General features: G+C 50.1%; 1 protein-coding gene across 1 annotated transcript in view; it reads left to right on the top strand.

The window, feature by feature from the left end:
- Positions 1-12,560, top strand: part of FAM227A (family with sequence similarity 227 member A) — a gene marked incomplete at its 3' end in the record, with an annotated part of 34,584 nt that extends 22,024 nt beyond the window's left edge. The window contains exons 9-15 of the mRNA XM_081084051.1: positions 302-409; positions 2,140-2,219; positions 5,213-5,297; positions 5,865-5,953; positions 8,178-8,396; positions 9,498-9,697; positions 12,410-12,560. Coding sequence (XP_080940177.1) covers positions 302-409; positions 2,140-2,219; positions 5,213-5,297; positions 5,865-5,953; positions 8,178-8,396; positions 9,498-9,697; positions 12,410-12,560 — 932 coding nt within the window. The remainder of the gene's footprint in view (positions 1-301; positions 410-2,139; positions 2,220-5,212; positions 5,298-5,864; positions 5,954-8,177; positions 8,397-9,497; positions 9,698-12,409) is intronic.
- Between the last annotated feature and the right edge of the window lie 893 nt (positions 12,561-13,453).

The following is a 13,453-nucleotide window of genomic DNA, read 5'->3' as shown; positions in this document are numbered from 1 at the left end:
GCACAGCCCTCACCTCTGCACAGCACGCCCCAGGGTCCCTTGTCTGTGCTGTAATCTGATCCTCACACCCACGCTGTCAGGAGGGCAGGGTGGGCGTCACCATCTGCATTTTCCTGATGAGGAAACCAAAGCCTCTTAGCGAGGACGTGACTCCTAAGACCACGGGCCGTGGGATGGAGATGGCGCTTGCTGGAAGCCCAGCCTCCCCGGGACCAGCAGGGGCAGCTCAGAGGCCCCTGTCTTCTGTTTCCTGCCTCTGGTCCTCTGGCAGTTTTCAGGATCACGTTTGCCTTCCCCTTAGGTATATATCCCAGCCCACTGGGCTATGACACTTGGGACTACTCGAACCTGGACCCAGAGAGATTCCGGAGAGAAGGGTTAATATCGAGGAGAAGACGATGGAGAAGGGGTAAGGTCCCGCTTATGGACTTCTGTCCCCTTTGCCCCGGTCACGCCCAGCCACCATCTAGCTGGGGCAGGGAAAGGCCTTCGTATTGAAATCCTCAGGCCAGGTTCTCTCATGGATCCCCAAACTAGCCACCAAAATGACTGACGTGTTCATTTAGGAGCCACAGTTAGTCAGCGCAGCGTCATTGTTGAGGGCGGTGGCAGTACTTTATATTATAATAATAGATGCCGGTTATGGTCTGCCGTGTGCCAGGCACCACGCTCAGCTCTTCATCCTCTTTATTGAATCTTCACCACAACGAGCTGAAGGACACACTGAATCCTCAGATGAGGGGACTAGAGTTCAGAGAAGCAACTTCCCCAAGGCCAGCTTCCTCCCTGCAGTCAGCAGGTGCAGACAGAGCACCGTGTGCCAGGCCTGTGCCAGGCAGACACGAGGATCCCCGGGGAGGCCAGCGCAGCCCCCGCCGCGCAGTCCTGTGGGAAATACGGGCAACACGATGATGCCGCAGTGAACGGGTACTGAGACGGGAATAGGTGCTGAGCGGCTCGGGGAGGGGCACCCAGTCCAGCCCTGAGAGGGACAGTGAGCGGCAGTTAGGCCGAGATTTAAAGGATGTGTGGTTTAGGCTGCAAAAGGGAAGACGACTGTTCCAGGCAGAGGGAACAGCAGGTGAGAAGACCCAGAGGCATGCGGGGAACAGAGAGGCATTCCTGAGGCAGCAGTGGGAGGACCGGGAGGGATAAGCAGCCCGTGGCTGAGGCAGGATTCAAACTCGGGACTGCGGAGTGTGGTCCAAGGACCTGCAGCTCAGCATCCCTCTCAGCGGTTCTCAACCTGTGGGTCGCGACCCCTGCATATCAGATATTTACATGACGATTCATAACAGTAGCAACATTACAGTGATGAAGTAGCAACAAAAATAACTTTATGGTTGGGGGTCACCACAACATGAGGAACTGTATGAAAGGGTCGCGGCGTTAGGAAGGGTGAGAACCGCTGCTCTAGCTGCACTGAATCAGACTGCAGTCCACCACGATCCGCTGGGATCGACAAGCACGTTCTAGTTTGAGAAGCCCCGGTGCAGGGCACAGGGAAGAACGTTCCGGACAGCCTTGGAGGACTGGCGCGGCTGCGGTGGCGGCTGGAGATGAGCATTCTCAGAGCCCGGCGCCGCTGTGTGCTCCTTTCCTACGCGTTTGCAGTTATTGGCTCACACAACAGGGTTGCTCTCCCAGCAGTGGTCATGGGCACACAGGAGTTTCAAGGTGAAAAGAAAATCTAACCCGTAAATTGTCTTCAAATGTAATGACATTTCAGTTGATACTAATTTTAAATCTTATGAGATTGATAGGTTGTTACTTTTTAAAGCATTTAACCCAACATTTATTCATTTCAGTTTTGCTGGGTTCTGAGTTTTGGTTCTTCTTTTGAAGTCTTTTTTTTTTCTTCCTGTGCATTGAGTGCTTGTCCTGTGTACTCTGCACACATATTTCCTGTCATTGGTTCATTGGCCCTGTGAGGTAGTTAGTATCCGTACCTTTAATGGGATCAGAGAGGGTAGGTAACTTGCCCAAGTCACTCAGGAAGTGGTTCTGCTTTGCCTGAGGCTGGTTCTTTTGCTGTTGCTATTGCCTCCAGGGAGGGGGCAGTCTGCAGACCGAGGCTCCTGGCCTGCAGTGCCACCCAAGACCTGAAGCAACTGAGGAACAACCTTTTCTCTTCCCTAGGAAAACAGATGTCTTTCCTCATTCCTAAGGCATACTCTTCTTACAAGACTGTCTATAGCGGGAAAGTCCCCTGTTCTCAGGTGAGTGGGAGGCACAAACCCAGGCCCCTTGGAGCCCCATAAGCTCCAATGCCTTCCGGTTAGTCCCACATCTCTGCACTCCTCACCCCACCTTCTTGGGTGGGGGTGGGGGGCTGGATTTTCCCAAGTTCCAGAGCATGGGCACGGAGCGGGACCTGGGCACGGAGCGGGGCCTGGGCACGGTGCGGGGCCTGGGCACAGAGCGGGGCCTGGGCACGGTGCGGGGCCTGGGCACGGAACGGGGCCTGGGCACGGTGCGGGGCCTGGGCACAGAGCGGGGCCTGCTAGTACCAGATCTCAAAGCCCAGGCCCCTCTCGGGTATTTCTGGGCATCTCCGGATTGAATCTCGCACTCTCTCCTGCTTTCCTTGGTCCTCAGCATGCGCAGTCTGAGCAGCAGGCTGACCACGTGGGGAGAATGGTTCCATCTCTGTGCTGTGGTGGGGAGGGGGCCCCAGAGCAGTCTTAATATATATATAGTATTGATTTCAGAGAGGAAGGGAAAGGGAGAGAATCATTGATTGGCTGCCTCCTGCACACCCCCTACTGGGGATCGAGCCCGCAACCTGGGCATGTGCCGTTGGCCGGAATCAAACCTGGGACCCTTCAGTCCGAAGGCCAACGCTCTATCCACTGAGCCACATTCTTATGTTACCCCCATCCCAACGATGTCACCGCCTCATACACTCGGGGTAGCTTCTGGTCACAACGTGAGAATAGATAGAAAAGTAATCGGACAGTCCATCATGGGCAGATTGTCTTTGCAAATATCCTCTCTAGTCCTTACATTTCTGCAAGGTCGGTAATGATTATCTTTTTAAAAAATATATATTTTTATTGATTTCAGAAAGTAAGGGAGAGGGAGAGAGAGAGAAACATCAATGATGAGAGAGAATCATTGATTGGCTCCCTCCTGCTTGCCCCAATATGAGCCCACAGCCCGGGCATGTGCCCTGACCGGGAATTGAACTGTGACCTCCTGGTTCATAGTTCGACGCACAACCACTGAGCCACGCCAGCGGGCGGTAATGATTATCTTTATTTGGCGAAGGAAGACATGCCTCCCAGAGCTGAATCACTTCCCCTGGGCCACACAGCCGACTTCAGCTGACGTCAGGACGCTGTCAGCCTGGCTCCTCCTGCATCACTATGCTGCCTCTCCAACAAACAGGAGAGTCTAATGACGCAAACCAAGCCGGCCTCTGCATCTATTCTCTGCTCTACTGTCAGGCTCACTGAGGCCTGTTAAGAATGAACATGATGCTTCATTGAGCCCTGGGAGTGTTTTCTCTCTAACAAACCCCAGTCACCACTTTAAACTATAAACATCAGTGTCTGTCGCACAGCCAGCTGCGTGGTGTATGGGAAGTCCTTTCAGCTCTCTTCTCTCTAATCAAATATCATCTCTCTATATTTATATATATAAAAGCCTAAGCGACTGAACGACCGAATGACCGATGGACCAGTCGCTATGATGTGCACTGACCACCAGGGGGCAGACGCTCAATGCAGGAGCTGCCCCCTAGTGGTCAGTGTGCTCCCACAGGGGGAGCGCTGCTCAGCGGACTGATGCTGGGCTCACAGCTGGCGAGCAGAGCTGCAGAGGGGCAGCGGGGCCAGGATGAGTGGGAGCACATGGCGCTCGGCCGCCAAGCCGAGGAACCCCACGGGTGCACGAATCTGTGCACTGGGCCTCTAGTATTTTTATAAAAGCAAAGTGGCAGTTGTTGAGACTGGTGGGCTGCTCGTCTGCCACTTGGTGGACCATCTGTTTAGCATCACTAACCTCCTACTCATCCTTAAAGACAGAACCAAAGTGTCTCCTCTCCTTGGAAACCCTCCAGCTCTCCCAGCCTAGTGAGCTCCCCCAGGCAGAACGCAGCATTCCCACTCTGCCTTCTTATGATGCGCTGCTCGCACTGCGTCCGGCCTGCTATCGGTTGTGCCGCAGTGTCTGTTGTCCCCTTCCTCTATAGGAGAGAACCTCTGATTTTCATCGGGGCACTTATGTGGCCAGATACAAGATTACTTCCTAGCCTCCCGACATGGGTAGCCATTCGACAGACCCAGTTAATGAGATTCAGGGCTGGGTGCCGGGGGTGTCCCGGGAGCCTTACGGAAAGAGCACATGCGAGTCCTTTGCCTCTGCTGTTCTCTCCATTCTGCTCCCTGGAATGTGAGTGTAAGGGCTGGAGCGCTAGCTGCCATTTTGGACCCTCAGAACAAGGTTTCTATCCTAGGGAGGGGGTAACCTTGTGCTGGAAGAAGTCGGAGGCCTGAAGGGCGTATCTCTGCACAAATACATACAAGCCTGCACTGTCTGCCTTCAGGCTGCTCTGTGGGAGAGAAGTTCCTCCTAGTTTGAGCCACTCTGTCACTCACAGACACACCTAATCTTCTCCCCTAAATGCGTGACACTTTTCACACCTCAGCATAACTGTCTGTCACTGATCTCGCCCCTGCAAGCCCGGGCGCTCCTCTGCAGGGACTGTGCTTCAGGTGTCCCTGGTGCCAGGCACAGTCGGCGTGGCTCGATGAAATGTTTCCTGAAGGAGGCGCGGTGATGGCACGGACAGCGGTCGCTGTTTTCACAGAGCTCTGCCCGTGCGCAGCCACCCCTGCACTTGGCACGCGATAGCTGCCTTAGTCTCACAAGAACCCCACGAGGAAACAAAGGCATCGAGAATTCGGTGACTTGCCCAGGACCGCTGGCGGTCGCGCAGCAGGTCCGGGACGGGAACCCGGCGCCTCAGTCCCCAGCCCTTGCCTTTTCTACATTAGCCTCTTCTCTCCACCAGGTTCCCGGGACGAAGGGCTGTGTTGTCTAGCTGTGCCTGAAAGCTCTCCCTCTACGAGAAGAATCAGAAATATCTAGGAAATAGCATGTCATCCTTAATTACAGGACCAACTAATGGCCAAAACTGCATGTACCTTTCTGTATTATTCTCACTGCCAGTTTGACTGAATTTGTTTTTCCCCCCTCTCCCCTGCAGTGGACTAGTGGACATTTAAAAAGCAGGAGAAGCTGTTTATCCAAGAATTCAGAGGATACCCCACAATCACAGAACACCACGCAAGGTACAGGAACTAGCTAAAAGGGAAGTGTCAGCTTTCGACTCAGTGATCGTCTCCAAAGCCCTCCTTTCTTGAGTTTGTTTCAACAGAATTTCAACATAATTGTCACCCTAGTTTGCTCCCTTCTAGCCTGGGCCCTGGCACCACGTAATACCTTATGAGAAGACATAGGTAATCAGTTCAACAAGCACTGATTTAGTTCCACTTTTGTAGAGAACTCTATCATGGCACCTGAGTTAGCGTTACACTTATTACTTGCATGCCTTCTTTTTCTCACTAAAATATGAGTTTCTTGAAGATAATCTACTTCTAGCACATAGAAGATGCTCAGTAAATGTTTCTTGGATCGGTGGATAGCTTAATAAATGGAAAAATCTATGGCCATAGGTGTATATCTGTATAAAATGCAAGTTAAGTTGTATAAATTTACCTAACCTACTTCCTCTAGTATTTCCCAATGATCCGAATCCACCCAGGCATTTTTACATTAATAGGAAACAGATCTACCATGGCTGACCAACTCCCAATTATTATTATTATTTTATTTTTTTGCTAATATTACTTTGACAGATCATGGTCAGACTCAGGCCTTGAAGAAAGCTACACAAGTCAAGAAAAGATCAGAAGCAAGAATATATGAGAATATGCTTCCTAAGAAGGTGAGCACAGAATTGGAATTTAATAGTAGAGGTGATTTAAAAGGGGCCAAGGGATATAGCTACAAAAGCTAGCACTGTTGAGATGTCAGGGTAAGAATTTGGGTACTTCCAATGGTCGACTCAGGTGACGCCGCCAGGAAATTGCCTACGGCAGTGGTCGGCAAACTGCGGCTCACGAGCCACATGCGGCTCTTTGGCCCCTTGAGTGTGGCTTTTCCACAAAATACCGACTTCTGCACATGGGCCACGAAGTTTCAATCGCACTGTACGTGCGCGCCCGCACGTGGTATTTCGTGGAAGAGCCACACTCAAGGGGCCAAAGAACCGCATGTGGCTCGTGAGCCGCAGTTTGCCGACCACGGGCCTAGGGGTAATTCCTGGCTGAGGTGAGCACAAGTGAAGTAAATGTTTTGTCTGGATTTCTCCGGGCGTTTAAATGCTTGAAATTCAGGAGCCTGGGTGTACTGGGAAGAGAGCATGGAGTCTGTTTGCTGCTCTGGTGCTATGAGACTTGCCTGAGGTGGTGGTGATAATTATCATGTAATAAACCCTCCATGGCAGGTACTTGCTAACGCAGTACTTGTTGTTTAACTGTCTCTGTCCTGGGAGATAATGACTGCTTTTCTTTAGTTTATTAGTGAGGAAGATGATGCTCAGAACAAGTACTCATTTGTCCAAGTTCACAAAGCAAATAAGAGAGAAAGCCTTGCATGCAGGTCTGTCCGGCTCAGCCTGGGCTCCTAACCATGGAGCCTTGCCACGGCACAGTCCACGGAACACAGGGCCCCCGGGGTCGTGTTCTCCTCTTCTCCTCCCCGCCCCCCATGCGCCCCATGTGCCCGGTAGTTTCTGTCAGTGGCACCTGCCGTGCTGTGTAGGGGAGAGGGGCCCTTAGGGCCCTGCACAGGGCAAGAGTTTGGGGGCTTTCCCAAGACACCACCAAGCAAAGGACTTATACCATGGAGTTTGGGCCAAGGACAGCAAGCATTGCAGGAGGCTTCTTGAACCTTCTTCATTTCTCCGTATTTATTACCACTGCCCGTTTCCTGTCCGCGTTTAGCAGGAAGTTTTTGAGAAGTAGCAGGGCATGGTGGCAAGAACAGGCAGCATGGGTTCAAATCTTGGTGCTGCATCTCATCAGCCGTGCTCCTTGAGGAAGTTGTTTAACTTTTCCGACCTTTTTCTATAAAATTGGGGAAAATGAAGCCCAGCATTGTTATGGTTTCATTTTTATTTTTTAAATTAAATCTTTATTGTTGAAAGTATTAAATATGTCCCCTTCCCCTGCCATTGACCCCCTCTAGCCCGTCCCCCCTCCCCGCCCCAAGCCTTCACCATCCTATTGTCTGTACCCATGGATTATTTCATATAATTATTATAGTTCTTTTATATAAAATATGTAATATTATCTACTCAATCTTGCATCTTGATTATTTTAATCTATTACACCTAAAGCAATATTTTAGTACCAACTCTTCATAAATATTTTATTTTTATTTTGTTAATTCTCAACTGAGAATATTTTTCCCATTGATTTTGAGAGTGAGTGAGTGGAAGGGACAGGGAGAGACAGAAAGAGATTGGTTGCCACCCGCACTCACTCCAACCAGGGCCAGGGATCAAGCCTGCAGCCTAGGTACATGCCCTTGACCAGAATTGAACCCGAGACCCTTCAGTCCTTGGGCCAGCGCTCTAACCACTGAGCAACCAGCTAGGGCTTCATGCATGCTATTCTTTGGTTAGGGATAGTAATATCTTCTTGAACATTATTCTAACCTTTTGTTAGAGTAAAACAGCATCTTAGGCACTAGTCAGCATCTTGGTGCCTAAGCCGTTTTTCTTTCTTTTGGGTAACTTCCTTAGGATAGCATCCTAAAGTGAGAGTTACCAGCTCAAAGGACATGAATGCCTTTACTTTTCTTTTCTTCTTTTTATTTTAAAGCTTTTTTTAAAATATATTTTTATTGATTTCAGAGAGGAAGGGAGAGGGAGAGAGAGATAGAAACATCCATGATGAGAGAGAATCATGGATTGGCTGCCTTTTGCAAGTCCCCCACTGGGGATCGAGCCCACAACCCGGGCATGTGCCCTTGACCGGAATCGAACCTGGGACCCTTCAGTTCCCAGGCTGACGCTCTATCCACTGAGTCAAACCGGCCAGGGCCCTTTACGTTTCTTAATGCTGTAAAATTGACAGTACCCTTTATTTTCCCCCCTCTCTCAGTCTCACCCTGCCTGCAAAATCCCTGAGATGTCTTCCAACCTCTTCAACATTTACGGGAAGAGTCCTCTGGTTGTTCACTTCCTGCTGAACTACGCCACCCTGCGGCAGTGTGGCAGAGACGTGCTGATGACCAGGACAGAAATAACCACGACCGTCCCATATCCTTCCCTGCTTCCTCTTCCTGGAGCATCCAGCCCTTCACACAGCGCCTGGCACACAGTAGGTGCCTGCCAAGGGTGGCCGTTGATAGAAGCCCACGGGCCAGAATCGTGCTCGTTTTAGTTCCACCTCGGCCTCATGAACTGGCTGCGGACCCTGGGCAAGTCAAATTACCTTGTATAGAAAGCGTCTCCCCGGTACCAGGATGAATGGGCTAGCCAGGTCCTCGAACATTGCAACTCAGTCACGCCTCCCGGATGCTCACTGACCCTGGAGTGTGTGTTGGTCAGGAATTTTGGGTGTGTTTCTCCTAACACACATCCCTTCTCCCAGACACATCAGCAGATTCCTGGCCCCACTGACGTTTACCCTAAAGACCTGGGAGAAGGCTCAGATCTTAAGAAAACAGGTGTGCCATGTGCTGGCGTCCTGCGTCTTAGCAGTTTACCACAGAGGGTCAGACACGGATTCAAACAGACCTGGACTCGGGGGACTACTCAAGTGCTTCCCGGCTGAGTGAACTTAGACAAGTTCTAGCTTCTCTCTGGGCCTCATTTTTTCATCTGTAAAATGGGGATAACAGGCCCTCCTCGTAGGACTTTTGCAGAGTGCAAGCGCAGTAGAGGCGAAGGCTGAGCATGGTGCCTGGCAGGCAACGAGTGCTTGAATGGTACCTATCTACGTACATACAGCTCCACACCAAGAGGCTGCCCTATGGCACTTCATATCCCCAAACCTCTTCTATGTCACATTTCATGGAGCTTTATTGTTTATGAAATGCTTTTCCTTCTATCACCTACTGTTCTGTAAAGACAGTGTAGTGTAGTGGGAGGAGCCTGGCTGGGCACACACAGGCCTGGGACAGAGGGAGACAAAGAAAAAATTTTGACATACAAACATGAGCAAGGGATTGAGGCCTTGGTCCTGAAAGGAAAGAAAAGATGGAATTCCTTCCTATTCACCACGGTGACAACAGTAAGAATCTTAGATGACAGTGTGAAAAAAGTGGCCCTTCTATCAGCAGGCAGAGAGAAGAGCTTCATTCACAGACAGGGAGTGGCCTGGCCGTGGTGGGGACAGCCTCTTTCCAAAGCAGGCGCACTCTGCGTCTCCCGGCCCTCCTCCCCATGCACCAGGCACATGCCTCCAATATGCTGAGAGGCAGTAGCGACCGGCAGGGAGGGGTTTTCCTTGACCATGAAAGTCACTGAGTCCAGCCTGACCTACGCTGATGTCATCAACCTGACCCTGTGCAACATGAAGAAGCGAAGGGACAACCTCCTGCAGCTGACCCAGTTCCGGTGCAATGAATGGAGTTACTTTGATGAGTACCTAGCGGAGCTGCAGGACAACTTCCTCAGGTGAGCAGGGCATGGGCGGGGGGGCGGGGGGGGCAGCAGCGTTCAGCACCTGTCTGTCGTAGGCGCCACAGTAACTCTGATGTGGGGGGCTAGTCCCAAGCCATCCTAAGCACATTCAGCTTTCCTTGTGGCCAGAATGTAAACTCCACAAGAACAGAGACCAGATCTTCATTTCATTCAAACATTGACTGGGTTTTAGATGATATTAAGGAATTCCTTTTGGTGTGTTCCTTTTAAAAAGGTATTATAATAGTTTTGTAGTTGTGTTATTTTCTAAGAGTCATGTCTTAAGGAGATACATAATGAAGTGTTTATGAATGAAATGACATGGTGTCTAAGATTTGCTTTAAATAACCCATTAGGGGTGGGTATTGGTGTGGGGACACAGGGAGTGATAGGTTAGTCGAGATTGGCCTGATGTTGATACCTGCTGACGTTAGAGAACGGGTAAATGGTGTTCTATACTCTTCTTGCTCTTTGACCATGGCCTGCCTACTTTATTTACTTTTATATATAAATTTTATGTTATAAAATTTCAAATAGATTTTTTTAAAAATGGTGGACATAAGAAGAACAAAGGTGACACTGTTGATGTGGAATACTCCATGCAGATGGGCTAGGGCCCTTTCGGACATGGGTCACCACTCTTTTCTCTAATAGAGCACATCGGTTAGGACAGTGGTCGGCAAACTCATTAGTCAACAGAGCCAAATATCAACAGCACTTCTTCAAAATAGACTCGCCCAGGCAGAAAACCGACTTCTGCACATGGGCCACGAAGTTTCAATCCCCCTGTACGTGTGCGCCCACGTGGTATTTTGTGGAAGAGCCACACTCAAGGGGCCAAAGAGCCGCATGTGGCTCGCAAGCTGCAGTTTGCCGAGCATGGGGTCAGGAGCACTGGCGCTGACGCTGGACGGACTGAAGCTCCGGCTCCCGCTCTCTCATTCTGTGTGAACTTGGTCCCTCAGTTAGCCCTGGGGGCTGGCATGCCACCTACATGACAATCGCAGTAGTGCTCATGGAGTGGTTGTGCGAATAAAAGATGTCCAGCTCAGTGCCTGGCTCAAAGGAAGTGCTCGGTGAATGACACTATTAGAGAATACACACAGGCCCATACCACGAAACTGCAGGGTCCAAAGGAAAGTATGCGGTGGGAGGCCTGGAGCAGCCCTCCCTCGCCCCCCCAGCCCCACCGCAGGAAAGGCAATCCAGCAACTATTTTGCAAGGTTCTCTGCTCTGAGTGAGGAAGAGCCTCGTTTGCACACGCAGGTGGAGCCGTGCGGGGAAGGAGCAGGGACGGTGCTGCTGGAGAGTTGGTTTTCTTGTGAGTCGGAGGCCTGGTCCTCACATTTGTCTGGGGCAAGCATCCACAACTCGGAAGGCTGTTTGCAGAGCTCTCTGAAATGTTTCCACACAGAACTCTGCTACAAGCTCAGGATCCTCATACTAGTGGAAAGCAGGAGCCGAAGACGTGTGCAGGCTGCCACATCTCAAGAAATGACAGCGCAGAAAATATTATCCAGGAATTACATCCAAGTTTTTCCGTTAGAAAACGCAATCCTCACAAGGACAGCCGGCCGCTGGTTTTGGTCTCTTCGTTGCGAGCAGAAGCAGGCGCCGGAAAGTGAAGACAAGGTTGTGGCGGAAGATCGCGAAAATGAGAATGTTGTGTAACACAGTTCTTCCCTTGGACTTGGGAAAAGACCCCCATCGTTGGAATAACTGCTGGTTGAGGCACAGCTCAATGCTAGTTTTTAAACATCTGTCCTTCTACGCCTACCCTCCCACAGCAGAGAGGTATAGGATGACATCTTACTTCACTCTAACATACATTTACTGCTATTTGTCTACCTTGAACACCCATAACCTGCTGCTCCATCAAGCAGATGTCCACATTTCAGAAGTCAGCTGGTGTATTACCCAACTCAGCATTCCCACTGTGCACCCCGAGCTTATCTAGAGACAGTCCACTGAAAACCTCCTGTAATGCCAGCAGCAGCAGCCACCATCGCCGAGCACTTCCTGTGTCCCAGGCACTGTGCTAAGCAACTGGCCTGTGGTCACTCAACCCACCACACGCCTTAGGGCAGCAGTTCTCAACCTGTGGGTCGCGACCCCTTTGGCAGTCGAATAACCCTTTCACTGAGGTCGCCTAAGACCATCCTGCATATCAGATATTTACATTTTGATTCATAACAGTAGCAACATGACAGTTTTGAAGTAGCAACGAAATAATTTTATGGTTGGGTCACAACATGAGGAACTGTATTTAAAGGGCCAGAAGGTTGAGAACCACTGCTAGGTGCTATTATTCCCGTGTGGAGGCGAGTACACCGGCGTGGAGAGGTGAATTCATTGGCCCCAGGTCACACAGCAAGTGCAGAGCTCCGACTGGAATCCAGCCGCCCTCCAAGCTCACGCCTCAGCTTCCTTCCGGGTGGTGGGTCCCTCGCCGCCTCCTGATTGGAGGATGTGTTCCTTGGGTCAAGGGCCGCCCATTGTGCTCTCTGTTCCCAGGGCTGCTGGGACCTCAGTCACACCGCAAGGGCTGAGCTGCTGCTCCGCGATTAGCTCTCTGTTCATCAGTTTCTCTTGACGGTGTCATGAATGAATTTGTAAATACTTGCCTCTCTTTACCTACGAGGATAGGAGAGAAAAGTCCATACAAGCTCTGTAGTCTTTTTCCCTATGTGTCTTTTCTCCCACAGGGAGACGAAGAATTTAGACCAAAGAGAAGCTGATAAAAAAAGGGCAAACCGCACATTCATCCCACCTTCAGCCTTTTATGAGGAAACCCTGGAAAAGAAACCTAAAACCGACCAGGAGAAGGAGACCGAATTTCTAATAAGGTTTGTTTGAAAAAAAGGTCAGGGGAAAAGTAGAAATGTGAGCAATGTAAGAATTCTTAATAATGGAAAAGTACGTCAAAGTTCACTCGCTCTTCTGTGTCCCTCAGTTCTCATTTTTAAAGTAGTCATGGTCGCAGAAAGAGTTGCCAGTGATTTTGTACTTCCTCCGTGTCAAGTGTTTGTTCTTTCTGAGATGCATGGGTCAGAGCTCTTTGGTTGCAAGGGCCAGGAAACCAGCTCAGACTAGCTTGAGCAGAAGGAAAATCTAGTGGCTGCAGTAACCAGGCAGCCCACAGGTAAGTTGGCTGCAGGCACATTGGTCCGAAAGGCTCAATGATATTTTCAGGATCGCTTAGCATAACACTATCCAGGTCCCTCCATGCTGTCTCAAAGGGTAAGAGATCCTTCTTTTTTACTGCTGCATAGTATTTCATGGTGTAAATGTACCACAGCTTTTTTATCCACTCCTGTACTGATGGGCACTTGGGGCTGTTTCCAAATCTTAGCTTCTAAATCTTAAAAAAAGATAATTTCGCCCTAGATGTTTTGGCTCAGTGTCTAGAGTGTCGGTCTGTGGACTTAAAGGTCCCGGTTCAGTTCCAGTCAAGGGCACATGCCTGGGTTGCGGGCTTGATCCCCAGTAGGGGGCATGCAAGAGGCAGCCAGTCAATGATTCTCTCTCATCATTGATGTTTCTATCTCTCTCCCCCTCTCCCTTCCTCCCTGAAATTAATAAAAAATGTATTTTAAAAAAAGATAATTTATTTTTTAAAATATATTTTTATTGATTTCAGTGAGGAAGGCAGAGGGAGAGAGAGAGATAGAAACATCAATAATGAGAGAGAAACATTGATTGGCTGCCCTCTACACACTGGGAATTGGGCCCAAAACCTGGGCATGTGC

This window comes from Myotis nattereri (genome assembly GCF_964212035.1).
Source record: "Myotis nattereri genome assembly, chromosome: 2".
NCBI classification, from domain to species: domain Eukaryota; kingdom Metazoa; phylum Chordata; class Mammalia; order Chiroptera; family Vespertilionidae; genus Myotis; species Myotis nattereri.
The sequence above is the reverse complement of the archived record's forward strand: the minus strand, read 5'-3'. Positions and strand labels throughout refer to the sequence as shown.